Source organism: Grampus griseus (genome assembly GCF_964374135.1).
Source record: "Grampus griseus genome assembly, chromosome: 4".
Lineage (NCBI taxonomy): Eukaryota > Metazoa > Chordata > Mammalia > Artiodactyla > Delphinidae > Grampus > Grampus griseus.
The window spans coordinates 106,620,179-106,634,251 of record NC_138997.1 but is presented as its reverse complement, the minus strand read 5'-3'; the positions used below and the strand labels follow the sequence as shown (position 1 = coordinate 106,634,251).

Below are 14,073 nucleotides of genomic sequence, written 5' to 3'. Positions count from 1 at the left end.
TCTACCTTCTGGAGCCCCCAAGACAGAAGGGGCGGCTTTGTCCATCAGAGGGTTAGGGAACCCCATGCAAGACTCCCTCCTCCGGTTTCCCTGCCCACGTCAACTCAGGCCCTAAGAAACTTTCTCTTTAAAGCCTTGAGGTTTTCTCAGGCCAAGTTGGGCACTGAAGCCAGCCCAGCCAAGGGTACTTTTATTTAAATCATCTCAGTGTTGCTCACTTATGACTTCCTAATACCCATTTTATTAAGAAATACGACTTTTAAGTATTTCTAAGGATAAGTAATTATACTGATAGGCAGCCTTTATTAAGGGGTAATTCTGGGCTAGCTGCTTTATTGAACACCTTGCATGGATTATTTCTTTCAGTATTACGTTATCCCATTTTACAGATGCAGAAACTAAAGATCAGGTTATGTGGTTGCCCAATGGCACAGAGCTGGGGCTGGGACTTGGGCGTCCAGGCCCTGAACTGCCCCTCTCCCATGCCTCCCTCTGGTTCCTCCATTTGGGCAGGAGCGCTCACCGCATTGAGGCCACAGAGCTGGTAACAGGCCATGGTGATGACCACAGTGATGACCTGCCAGTGGACAGAGGGACTCCTGAGCAGCTCCAGCACGGACACCAGACGGCTGTTCCTCTGCTCGCGGCTCTCCGCCAGGACCTCCTCCACCTCTCGGGAGACGTCCTCTTTGCCCAGGAATGTCTGGAAGGCTGCCAACAGGGACAAGCACAGATTTCAGTGGGATTAGGATGTCCGTTGTGTCTGATGCTGGGTCCCACAGGGATGGTTGGTCCATCCAAGACACACTCCTTGTCAGGGATGCAGCTGGCAGGGCTCTTTGAAACCATGGAGTGCCAAGCCTTTGTCTAAAAGTTGGAAAACAGAGGCCCTGAGAGATGCAATGACTTGCCCAAGGTCACTGAGCTGGCCAGGAGAAGAGCCAAGAGAGAACCAGGCTCTCCTGATCGATCCCACAGCAAAGCCCGTCTCTACCACTGGGTAGATGAGCAGTGCCCCGTGCCTCACATGGCTCCTGTAATGATTGGGTGATGTAACACATGCTAAACCCTGGCTTCATGAATAAAACTGAGCCCCTCCTGTTTGCCCGGCCCTGTGTGCTCATCCTCATAGGAGACATCCAGACAGAGGTCTGATTGCCACTTGCTCAGGATGCCCAGGAGTCGATTCTATCTTCAGAAGGAGGATTGAACTAAATGACCTCCAGGGTCCTTTCCACAAGCCCCTCTGAAACACAGAAACCTGGGTTGGAATATTCTCAAAGAGCTAACCTTCCCAGGATTCAAGCTCACCCATGTGACTCAGGCCTTTCCCAGGCTGAACACTGCAAATTTCCAGCTTCAGCGAACCTGTCATTTTCTTTTTTTTACCAAGCCCTTAATTGAGTAAACCTCCACGGATATATGCACAAATGTGGGCTGTCTGATGAGACCCCTGAGATCACAATAATCAGATCAGGGGGGACGCATTTAGAACATGGATTTAAATATTCAGCACTTATATATTCATCCTCCTACAGGGATGGTGGCTATGGTGACGGCTCCTGTGGACATTCCATTCCAGACACAATGGGCATCATCTCTAAAAACACTGCTCTGCATCACAGGCCATGTGAAATTGCTCTTCTTAGGTAGGGAAAAAAAAAAGACAAAACTGTTAAATTTCTCCAGATTCTCCAAGAAGCAAGCCCAGGAGTATATTGAAAACTGTCTCAGAATGTCTCTTTTGTAAGCTGTAATTTAATATTTTTCCTAGCATTTATTAAGGGTAAGTGGAAGAAACAGCTGAATGAGTAATGTTTCTGCAGCATGCACTAAACCATAGTATTTCTCAAAGTTCAAAAATGCAACATTCATGTGACAAAGTAATCCTAGAGTATTAGGGCAAGAAAATATTTATCTCTCCTCCCTGACATACATGCTTTCCATATAAAATAAGGAGAACTTTAGAACTTCTTTTTTTTTTCCTTTTCACCTTGGCTGCCAGGAAGCTCAGCTAAATTCAGTGTTCAACTTTTAGAGTTTCCTGGAGCAAAAATCTCTCTTCTTCCTCTTAAAAGTTCTGTTCTCCTTCTTTTAAATCATCCACTTAACTTCCCTGTTGTATTTATGTTCATAAAAAGTTTGCTTCTACTTGTCCCACACCCCTCCTTCTGTGGTTCCCCTGAATGGGTGACGAAGAGTATCTCATGCGACTGGCCTGGCAGACGTGAAGATGCGCCACTCAGGCTCCCTTCAGGAAAGGACTTGGCTTCTGGGCTGTGAGGAGGTTGGTTAGTCAACAGCCTCCAGCTCTTAGCTTCAGGGGCATGCATCTCATCTTTGAAGCCCAGGAAATGCTATTCTCATAGTGGTCCCAGCCCACGACTGAGCATGGCTGTGGTGCAAGGGCCCAGCCATCCTTGCCCAGTAGGGACTCATGTAATGCACAAGTGTTGTTCTGGGGCTCCCTCCAGGGCTGGCAGAGACCTTGCCAGGTGGCCTTGTGGTCTGAGGCTTCCTCTGCTCAATCCTGCTGCGCCCTTTCCCTGCCCAGCTGTTACTCCCCAGGGAAACATCTGTACTCCTAACTCCTTCTCAGCCTCTGTTTCCTGGAGAAGCCAACCTGCAACAACTAATTACTTGACAGGAAAAAATCATCAGTCAGCGTCACTCTGTTTCCAACTTTGGAAGTGCCAAGCTGCTTTGGTTCTCACACCTTATCCTGAACTATCCCAGTAGTCCATAACTGCTCTCCTGGGTCCAGTCTTCTCGTGCCCTGTGGAGCTCCGACCATAACCCCCTCTGCACACTGCAGCATCAGCACCCATCTCACCAGTGCACTTGATTCTAAAAGGCCCCTTGGCCTCTACACTCTGCAGAGTGAAGGTCAGGCTCCATGGCCCAGTCCATGGCTCTCCTTCAGCTTCTCTCCTGCTGCCCCCATCTTTGCATGCATCTCTCTTGGATGTGCAAACATGCATCTCAGCTTTCCTACACACGCTGTGCTTTCTTGGTTCTCTGCACTTGGCCGTGCCCTTCCCTCTGCCGGAAATGTCCTTCCTGCCATTCCTTGCCTGGCTAACTTCTCCTCCCTCCGGATGCCAGAGCCTAGGCTCTCACAGCCCTCTGTGCTTTCCCACCTCGGTGCTTTCTCTCCACACTGTCATCGGCACCTCCTTTCCACCTGCTGTGAGCACTTTGAAGCCCACTTCCTGGTGCCCGGTTGGAGGGCAGATGCCAAGTTCGTGTTTGTTGATCTGAGCTGAACCAACCCAGCTGGCAAACCCACTGCCTTCCCTGAAAGCAGCATTTCTCCATCTTGGCACTTCTGACGTCTGGGGCCGGAGAACTCTTTGTGATGGGAGCAGTCCTGTGCATTGTAAGGAGTTTAGCAGCAACCCCTGCCCTCTTACCCACTAGATGCCAGAAGCACCCCCTCAGTTGTGTCAATCAAAAATGTCTCCAGGCATTATTGAAAACAGCCAAGACATCAAACAACCCAAGTGTCCATTGATGGATGAATGGATACAGAAGATATGGTATATATATATATATACACACACACACACACACACACACACACACACAATGGAATATTATTCAGCCTTAAAAAAGAAGGAGGGCTTTCCTGGTGTCTCAGTGGTTGAGGGTCCGCCTGCTGATGCAGGGGACGTGGGTTCATTCCCCAGTCTGGGAGGATCCCACATGCCGCAGAGCGGCTGGGCCCGTGAGCCATGGCCGCTGACCCTGCGCATCTGGAGCCTGTGCTCTGTAACGGGAGAGGACACAGCAGTGAGAGGCCCGCGTACTGCAAAAAAAAAAAAAAAAAAGAAAGAAAAGAAAAGAAGGAAATCCTGCCACTTGCAACAACATGGATGGGCCTTGAGGGCATTATGCTGAGTGAAATAAGTCAGACGGAGATCTGACTTATTAGCTCAGTTATATGTGGACTCTAGCTCTCCCCACCCCAAACCAAGCTCATAGACACAGACAACAGATTGGTGGTCGTCAGAGGAAGGAGGTGGTAGGTGAGTGAAAAGGGGGAAGGTGGTCAAAAGGTGCAAACTTCCAGTTAGAAAATACGTAAGTCCTGGGGATGCCACGGACAGTAGGGTGACTATAATTAATAATACTGTATTGAAAAAAAAATAATACTGTATTGGATATTTGAAAGTTGCTAAAAGAGTGTGTCAAGCGGGGGCCTCAGAGAGCCTTGTGGCCTGGCACAGGGGCTCAGAGGCCCCTCCCAGGTGGGAGACCCCCATAGATGTCCACCAATACTAAGAAAAGCTTGCTTTGCTCAAAACCTGCCCATGGCGCCTGGCTGGACACAGAGTCCTTTGGGGCAGGAAGGGGGTGAGTGGCTTCCTTAGGTAAATTCTAATGTCCTCTTTTCCCTGGAGGCCATGGGCCTGTGGTCAAGGGGGGACATGGCTTTGAATTCTCCTCTGCCTCAGCCTCAAGGCCAGCAGGTCTATGGCTGGGCCAGTGACCGCAGTCCAGGATGTCTTGGGGGGGGGGTGGTTTGGCTTTGCCTGGCTCTGCTGATTGGCGGACAATTGAGTTTCAGGTATCCCAGGCATATCATCAACTCTGATCAGTTCTACAGAACACAGAGCCCTTGCGGGGGACAGCACTGGCCTTTTAAAGGGAGGGTCTCAGGCCTGGTTGATGGAAGTCACAGGCCATTCAGAGCCAATGCTCAGCACGAGCTTACTGAGCATCTACTAGGCCTCAGGCACTGTGCTAAACAAAAGCCGCAGACCCTGCACCGGCGAGGTGGTGTCCCCATCACATCACATTTCCTAACAAGCTTTTGTAGAATTCTCATCCCAAGAGAGGCTCCATGGAAACCAGATTCCTTGATCAGAGAAGTTTAGTGTCATTGCATGAGCACTCTGTCTCTTGGTGGTTCAAACTTCACATTAGAATAGTAAAGGTCCTGATAAGTCCTGCAGGAAAGACACCCATTTAGTTTTGTTTGGCTTCACTTTTCCCAAATGTATTTGCTGGGGTACCTACTAACAACCTGCAGAAGTACATCAAGAAGTGTGATTCTAACTTTATATGGCACATATCACAGAGGCACTGAATCCAGGACATCCTGGGAGCCTGGAGGGGGAATCTCATGGACGGCATTGAGCGGAGAGAGGAGGCAAACATCACCAGACAAAAGGCTATTTTGTCTTTTAGGAGGCACTTTGAAGAGCAGAAAAAATCTGAGGTAGGCAGAATAATGACCCCCCAAATCAGTCCATGTTCTAATCCCCAGGACCTGTGAATATGTTAGCTTTCATGGCCAAAGGGACTTTGCAGATGTGATTAGGTTAAGGACCTTGAGATGGGGAGGTTACCCTGGATTATCGGGGTGGGTCTAATGTCATCACAAGGGTCCTTATAAGAGGGAGGCAGGAGGGTCAGAGTGAGAGAGAAAGAGAGGTGACCATGGAAACAGAGGTTGGAGGAGAGACACACTTTGACGAAGGAGGAAGGGGCTGTGAGCCAAGGAATGCAGGTGGCCTCTACAAGTTGCAAAAGAACAGGAATGATTCTCCCCAGAGCCTCCAGAAAGGAACACAGCCCTGCTGGCACCTTGATTTTAGCCCATTGAGTCCTATTTTGGAGTTTTGACTTCCAGAACGGTAGGATAATAAATTTATGTTTTAAGTCACTAAGTTTGCGGTCATTTTTTACAGCAGCAAAGGGAAACAAATGCAGAGCCATTGAAATTCGATAGCTGTAGGTTCTACCCCACCACGACCACTCACTTTCTGTATGACATGGGAAAAGCATCTGACCTCTCAAGCCTTAGGTCTCATCTGTAAGGTAGGGCTGAGGCCACCTATGTCTCCAGGTCACTAGGACATCCACCTGGGGGAGCGTAGGCAGGGCACCAGCCTGGAGCCTGGTTCACTGCAGATGCCCTTCGGTGCCCCCTTTCAGGGACAAGTAACCCACTGGGAGGCTAGTAGGCACGAGTGAAACCAGCATCATGCAAAACCTAATAAGGGCAAATGTGGGGTATATCTGTCCAGTGCTGTCTGGGGTCTAGGAGGGAGGGTTTGGAAGGGAGGGGGGCTGCAAACTCAGGCTGTGCAGCTGCCAGCCTGGTATTTAAGCACACAGCCCTAGATGTCAGGCCCTGGCTTGGGTACCCATGGAAGAATTGCTCAGCCTCTCTGGGTCCCGTTCTTACCTCTAACACAGTGATGACACTCGTGCCAGCCTCTCAGGCTGTGAGGACTGGGTAGTGGGCACACATCTGGGGGGGTGTTTGGTTCATGTGTCACGTGTTAGCTGGACCCACGTGGACAATACAGGCCAGGAGCCTCCAAGGGACGGGTCTGGGAGACATTTTGTGGCTGGAGCCTGGATGGGCTCAGGGGTTTGGAAGTGGGCAGCATGGCGACGGGGAATGGGGACGATGAGCTGGAGGCTAAGGGACCCTGCGAGCTCCTGTCTGCACTGTCGCAGAGGGTGGAGCCCACATTCTGCCCGCCCACGCTTCACACCGCAACACGAAATAAAGAAAAACAGGTGTTCTTGACCAGGTCCAACTCACAGCCCTGAAGTTTCCCAGATCAATGTTGCGCTGTCTGGAAGTGGTGCCCGAGCCTGGCAAACTCGGAGAAAGAGCTGAAGGTTAAGGGCAGCGTGATTCAGGCCCTGAAATACCCGCAAAATGTCGCACCCTGAGTAAAAATGGGAAGAGGTGTGTGACGAAGAGGAAAGGGACAGGCCCTGCAGATGGGCTGAACTGGGCCCCACCCCGGATCTGCCGCCCATCAGCTGTGGAGCCTGCAGGCCTCCGGAGCCTCACGCTCCCGCTCCCTGGGGTTCCAGAGGGGTCAGTGTGATGATCTGGTGCAGTGACACCTGCCAGGTCACCACACCTGTGATGGGTTGTGTAACAGTGGGGAGGTGATTAAGAGCCCCAGCTCTGGGGCCACGCTGCGTGGGTCTCCATCCCGACGTCACCACTTTTCACCTAGTCTGATGCCAAGCCAGTTACTTAATGCTTCCGTGCCTCAGTTTTCTCATCTGTAAAATGAGCATAACAGCATTGGGGCTGCCAGTAGTATTAAACACCAGCAGTCACGAAGTCCTTAGAACAGGGCTGACTCTTTTTTTTTTTTTTTTTTTGCGGTATGTGGGCCTTTCACTGCTGTGGCCTCTCCCGTCGCGGAGCACAGGCTCCGGACGCGCAGGCTCAGTGGCCATGGCTCACGGGCCCAGCCGACCCGCGGCACGTGGGACCCTCCCGGACCGGGGCACGAACCCCCGTCCCCTGCATCGGCAGGCAGACTCCCAACCACTGCGCCACCAGGGAAGCCCAGGGCTGACTCTTAATGAGCTGTAAGTACTAGAAGTCCGTCAACTATTACAGAAGGTGCTTGGTACAGTACCTCCCGGCCCTTCCTTCTTTTATCTTCCTTTTACCTTAACCTGACAATGGGTACAAAACACTATAATCTATCGTGACCCCATAAACATGTGTTTAAGTCCTAACCTGTACCTGGGAATGTGAATTTATTTGGAAATGGGGTCTTTGCAGGTGTCATTTCGATGTCAGTTAAGATGAGGTCATCCTGGAAGAGGGCGGACCCTTTATCCAGTATGATTCTTTTCCTTATAAGAAGAGGAGAAGAGACAGAGAGACAGACACGCACAGGGAAGACGGCCACGTGATGACAGAGGCAGGGACTGCAGTGACGCGGCTTTCAAGCCAAGGATTGCCGGCAACGCCAGAAGCTGGGAGAGAAAGCAGGTCCTGCCACCTTGATTTCTGGCCTCCAGCTCTTAGAGAATAAGTTTCTGCTGTCCTAAAGCCACCCGATTTGTGGTACTTTGTTCCAGCAGCTACCACATGTGATCACCTCCATTAGCATTTACCACCTCGTGCTAGAGCAAAGCACAGAGCAACCTGGAGACTTGTTCTCGTGACCCGGAGGGGCCCTGGGACAAGGCAGGCCGAGGGATTTCGGTGGGAGCCTAGGGTGCCTTTGCAGTCACGTGTTGGGGACAGCACTGAACTCAGCATGGGGCAGGCCTCGGTGTTTCTAAAAATAGGAGGTTTCATCGAAGCACTGATTTTCAACTGCTATTGTTATTTAAGAGGAGGAAATCATTGGGTTTTTAACTCAGGTTTGGTTTCTTTTTATTACTGACAGCAGTAGGATCCACAGGGAGGGATGTCAGAAGGGGGGAGTAAAAGATATTGGAACTCATGTTTATACTACAACATTTCATTATGGACCAACCCTGGAGTCTTCACATGGCCCACATGAGGCGGGTATGGGGGTTCCACCGTGCACAGGAGCTGCCAGCCCTTTTTCTTTGCTTTCAGCGTAGAGTGATATATTGAAGTTACGTATGCAATTTACTGGTTAGTGGATTTGAGAATGATAGTTTTCAGGGGTTTTTTCTACATCTTTATTGGAGTATAATTGCTTTACAATGGTGTGTTAGTTTCTGCTTTATAACAAAGTGAATCAGTTATACATATACATATGTTCCCATATCTCTTCCCTCTGCGTCTCCCTCCCTCCCACCCTCCCTATCCCACCCCTCTAGGTGGTCACAAAACACCGAGCTCATCTCCCTGTGCTATGTGGCTGCTTCCCCCTAGCTATCTATTTTACATTTGGTAGTGTATATATGTCCATGCCACTCTCTCACTTTGTCACAGCTCACCCTTCCCCCTCCCCATATCCTCAAGTCCATTCTCTAGTAGGTCTGTGTCTTTATTTCTGTCTTACCCCTAGGTTCTTCATGACATTTTTTTTTCTTAAATTCCATATATTTGTGTTAGCATACGGTATTTGTCTTTCTCTTTCTGACTTACTTCACTCTGTATGACAGACTCTAGGTCCATCCACCTCATTACAAATAGCTCAATATAGTTTCTTTTTATGGCTGAGTAATATTCCATTGTATGTATGTGCCACATCTTCTTTATCTATTCATCCAATGACGGACACTTAGGTTGTTTCCATGTCCTGGCTATTGTAAATAGAGCTGCAATGAACATTTTGGTATATGACTCTTTTTGAATTATTGTTTTCTCAGGGTATATGCCCAGTAGTGGGATTGCTGGGTCATATGGTAGTTCTATCTGTAGTTTTTTATTTTTTTTCTATTTGTATTTTTTTAAGGAAACTCCATACTGTTCTCCATAGTGGCTGTACCAATTCACATTCCCACCAGCAGTGCAAGAGTGTTCCTTTTTCTCCACACCCTCTCCAGCATTTATTGCTTCTAGATTTTTTGATGATGGCCATTCTGACTGGTGTGAGGTGATATCTCATTGTAGTTTTGATTTGCAATTCTCTAATGATTAATGATGTTGAGCAGTCTTTCACGTGTTTGTTGGCAGTCTGTATATCTTCTTTGGAGAAATGTCTATTTAGGTCTTCTGTCCACTTTTGGATTGGGTTGTTTGTTTTTTTGTTATTGAGCTGCCTGAGCTGCTTGTAAATTTTGGAGATTAATCCTTTGTCACTTGCTTCATTGGCAAATATTTTCTCCCATTCTGAGGGTTGTCTTTTTGTCTTGTTTATGGTTCCCTTTGCAGTGCAAAAGCTTTGAAATTTCATTAGGTTGCATTTGTTCATTTTTGTTTTTATTTCCATTTCTCTAGGAGGTGGGTCAAAAAGGATCTTGCTGTGATTTATGTCATAGAGTGTTCTGCCTATGTTCTCCTCTAAGAGTTTGATAGTTTCTGGCCTTACATTTAGGTCTTTAATCCATTTTTAGCTTATTTTTGTGTATGGTGTTAGGGAGTAATCTAGTCTCATACTTTTACATGTACCTGTCCAGTTTTCCCAGCAACACTTATTGAAGAGGCTGTCCTTTCTCCACTGTACATTCTTGCCTCCTTTATAAAAAAATAAGGTGACCATATGTGCGTGGGTTTATCTCTGGGCTTTCTGTCCTGTTCCATTGATCTATATTTCTGTTTTTGTGCCGGTACCATACTGTCTTGATTACTGTAGCTTTGTAGTATAGTCTGAATTCAGGGAGCCTGATTCCTCCAGCTGTGTTTTTCGTTCTCAAGACTGCTTTGGCTATTCGGGGTCTTTTGTGTTTCCATACAAATTGTGAAATTTTTTGTTCTAGTTCTGTGAAAAATGCCATTGGTAGTTTGATATGAATCTGTAGATTGCTTTGGGTAGTATAGTCATTTTCACAATGTTGATTCTTCCAATCCAAGAACATGGTATATCTCTCCATCTATTTGTATCATATTTAATTTCTTTCATCAGTGTCTTATAATTTTCTGCATACAGGTCTTTTGTCTCCTTAGGTAGGTTTATTCCTAGATATTTTATTCTTTCTGTTGCAGTGGTAAATGGGAGTGTTTTCTTGATTTCACTTTCAGATTTTTCATCATAAGTGTATAGGAATGCCAGAGATTTTTGTACATTAATTTTGTATCCTGCTACTTTACCAAATTCATTGATTAGCTCTAGTAGTTTTCTGGTAGCATCTTTAGGATTCTCTATGTATAGTATCATGTCATCTGCAAACAGTGACAGCTTTACTTCTTCTTTCCGATTTGGATTCCTTTTATTTCCTTTTCTTTTCTGATTGCTGTGGCTAAAACTTCCAAAACTATGTTGAAGAAGAGTGGTGAGAGTGGGCAACCTTGTCTTGTTCCTGATCTTAGTGGAAATGCTTTCAGTTTTTCACCATCGAAGACGATGTTGGCTGTGGCTTTGTCATATATGGCCTTTATTATGTTGAGGAAAGTTCCCTCTATGCCTACTTTCTGGAGGGTTTTTATCATAAATCGGTGTTGAATTTTGTTGAAAACTTTCTCTGCATCTATTGAGATGATCACATGGTTTTTCTCCTTCAATTTGTTAATATGGTGTATCACATTGATTGATTTGTGTGTATTGAAGAATCCTTGCATTCTTGGAATGAACCCCTGTTGGATTCTGTTTGCTAGTATTTTGCTGAGGATTTTTGCATCTATGTTCATCAGTGATTTTGGCCTGTAGTTTTCTTTCTTTGTGACATCCTTGTCTGGTTTTGGTATCAGGGTGGTGGTGGCCTCGTAGAATGAGCTTGAGAGTGTTCCTCCCTCTGCTATATTTTGGAAGTTTGAGAAGGATAGGTGTTAGCTCTTCTCTAAATGTTTGATAGAATTCACCTGTGAAGCCATCTGGTCCTGGGCTTTTCTTTGTTGGAAGATTTTTAATCACAGTTTCAATTTCAGTGCTTGTGATTGGTCTGTTCATATTTTCTATTTCTTCCTGATTCAGTCTTGGCAGGTTGTGCATTTCTAGGAATTTGGCCATTTCTTCCAGGTTGTCTATTTTATTGGCATAGAGTTGCTTGTAGTAATCTCTCATGATCTTTTGTATTTCTGCAGTGTCAGTTGTTACTTCTCCTTTTTCATTTCTAATTCTATTAAGTCTTCTCCCTTTTTTTCTTGATGAGTCTGGCTAATGGTTTATCAATTTTGTTTATCTTCTCAAAGAATCATCTTTTAGTTTTATTGATCTTTGCTATCGTTTCCTTCATTTCTTTTTCATTTATTTCTGATCTTATCATTATGATTTCTTTCCTTCTGCTAACCTTCGGTTTTTTTTGTTCTTCTTTCTCTAATTGCTTTAGGTGCAAGGTTAGGTTGTTTATTCGAGATGTTTCCTGTTTCTTAAGGTAGGATTGTATTGCTATAAACTTCCCTCTTAGAACTTCTTTTGCTTCATCCCATAGGTTTTGGGTTGTCGTGTCTCCATTGTCATTTGTTTCTAGGTATTTTTTAATTTCCTCTTTGATTTCTTCAGTGGTCACTTGATTATTAAGTAGTGTATTGTTTAGCCTCCATGTGTTTGTATTTTTTACAGATCTTTTCCTGTAATTGATATCTAGTCTCATAGCGTTGTGGTCGGAAAAGATACTTGATACAATTTCAATTTTCTTAAATTTACCAAGGCTTGATTTGTGACCCAAGATATGATCTATCCTGGAGAATGTTCCATGAGCACTTGAGGAAAATGTGTATTCTGTTGTTTTTGGATGGAATGTCCTATAAATATCAATTAAGTCCATCTTGTTTAATGTGTCATTTAAAGCTTGTGTTTCCTTATTTATTTTCATTTTGGATGATCTGTCCATTGGTGAAAGTGGGGTGTTAAATCCCCCTACTATGAATGTGTTACTGTTGATTTCCCCTTTTATGGCTGTTAGTATTTGCCTTATGTATTGAGGTACTCCTATGTTGGGTGCATAAATATTTAAAACTGTTATATCTTCTTCTTGGATCGATCCCTTGATCATTATGTAGTGTCCTTCTTTGTCTCTTCGAATATTCTTTATTTTAAAGTCTATTTTGTCTAATATGAGAATTGCTACTCCAGCTTTCTTTTGGTTTCCATTTGCATGGAATATCTTTTTCCATCCCCTCACTTTCAGTCTGTATGTGTCTCTAGGTCTGAAGTCGGTCTCTTGTAGACAGCATATATACAGGTCTTGTTTTTGTATCCATTCAGCCAGTCTGTGTCTTTTGGTGGGAGTATTTAATCCATTTACATTTAAGGTAATTATTGATATGTATGTTCCTATAACCATTTTCTAAATTGTTTTGGGTTTGTTATTATAGCTCTTTTCCTTCTCTTGTGTTTCTTGCCTAGAGAAGATCCTTTAGCATTTGTTGTAAAGCTGGTTTGGTGGTGCTGAACTCTCTCAGCTTTTGCTTGTCTGTGAAGGTTTTAATTTCTCCATCAAATCTGAATGAGATTCTTGCTGGGTAGAGTAATCTTGGTTGTAGGTTTTTCTCCTTCATCACTTTAGATATGTCCTGCCAGTCCCTTCTTGCTTGCAGAGTTTCTGCTGAAAGATCAGCTGTTAACCTTATGGGGATTCCCTTGTGTGTTATTTGTTGTGTTTCCCTTGCTGCTTTTAATATGTTTTCTTTGTATTTAATTTTTGACAGTTTGATTAATATGTGTCTTGGTGTGTTTCTCCTTGGATTTATCCTGTATGGGACTCTCTGTGCTTCCTGGACTTGATTAACTATTTCCTTTCCCATATTAGGGAAGTTTTCAACTATAATCTCTTCAAATATTTTCTCAGTCCCTTTCTTTTTCTCTTCTTCTTCTGGAACCCCTATAATTTGAATGTTGGTGTGTTTAATATTTTCCCAGAGTTCTCTGAGACTGTCCTCAGTTCTTTTCATTCTTTTTTCTTTTTTCTGCTCTGCAGTAGTTATTTCCACTATTTTATCTTCCAGGCCACTTATCCATTCTTCTGCCTCAGCTAGTCTGCTATTGATCCCTTCTAGTATTTTTAATTTCATTTATTGTGTTATTCATTGTTGCTTGTTTCATCTTTAGTTCTTTTGGACCTTGTTAAATGTTTCTTGCATTTTCTCTATTCTCTATCCAAGATTTTGGATCATCTTTACTATCATTATTCTGAATTCTTTTTCAGGTAGACTGCCTATTTCCTCTTTATTTGTTAGGTCTGGTGGGTTTTTATCTTGCTCCTTCAACTGCTGTGTGTTTTTCTGTCTTCTCAGTTTTCTTATCTTACTGTGTTTGGGGTCTCCTTTTGGCAGGCTGCAGGTTCTTAGTTCCCGTTGTTTTTGGTGTCTGTCCCCAGTGGCTAAAGTTGGTTCAGTTGGTTGTGTAGGCTTCCTGGTGGAGGGGACTAGTGCCTGTGTTCTGGTGGATGAGGCTGGATCTTGTCTTTCTGGTGGGCAGGGCCACGTCTGGTGGTGTGTTTTGGGGTGTCTGTGGACTTATTATGATTTTAGGCAGCCTCTCTGCTAATGGGTGGGGCTGTGTTCCTGTCTTGCTAGTTGTTTGGCATAGGGTGTCCAGCACTGTAGCTTGCTGGTCGTTGAGTGAAGCTAGGTGTTGGTGTTGAGATGGAGATCTCTGGGAGATTTTTGCCATTTGATATTATGTGGAGCTGGGAGGTCTCTTGTGGACCAGTGTCCTGACGTTGGCTGTCCCACCTCAGAGGGGCAGGAAACCATGCTGGGGGAACAGAGCATGTGGCATGGTGTTGAGGTTGTCCTGCAGCCAGTGAATGGCCGCCACCACTGCCCTGTCATCA

General features: G+C 45.4%; 1 protein-coding gene across 1 annotated transcript in view; it reads right to left on the bottom strand.

Annotated features, from left to right (window-relative positions):
* The window catches only part of SLC2A9 (solute carrier family 2 member 9), a 182,794-nt gene that overhangs the window by 68,785 nt on the left and 99,936 nt on the right, over positions 1-14,073 (bottom strand). The window contains 1 exon segment of the mRNA XM_082652658.1: positions 524-711. Within this exon segment, the coding sequence (XP_082508784.1) occupies positions 524-711 (188 nt within the window).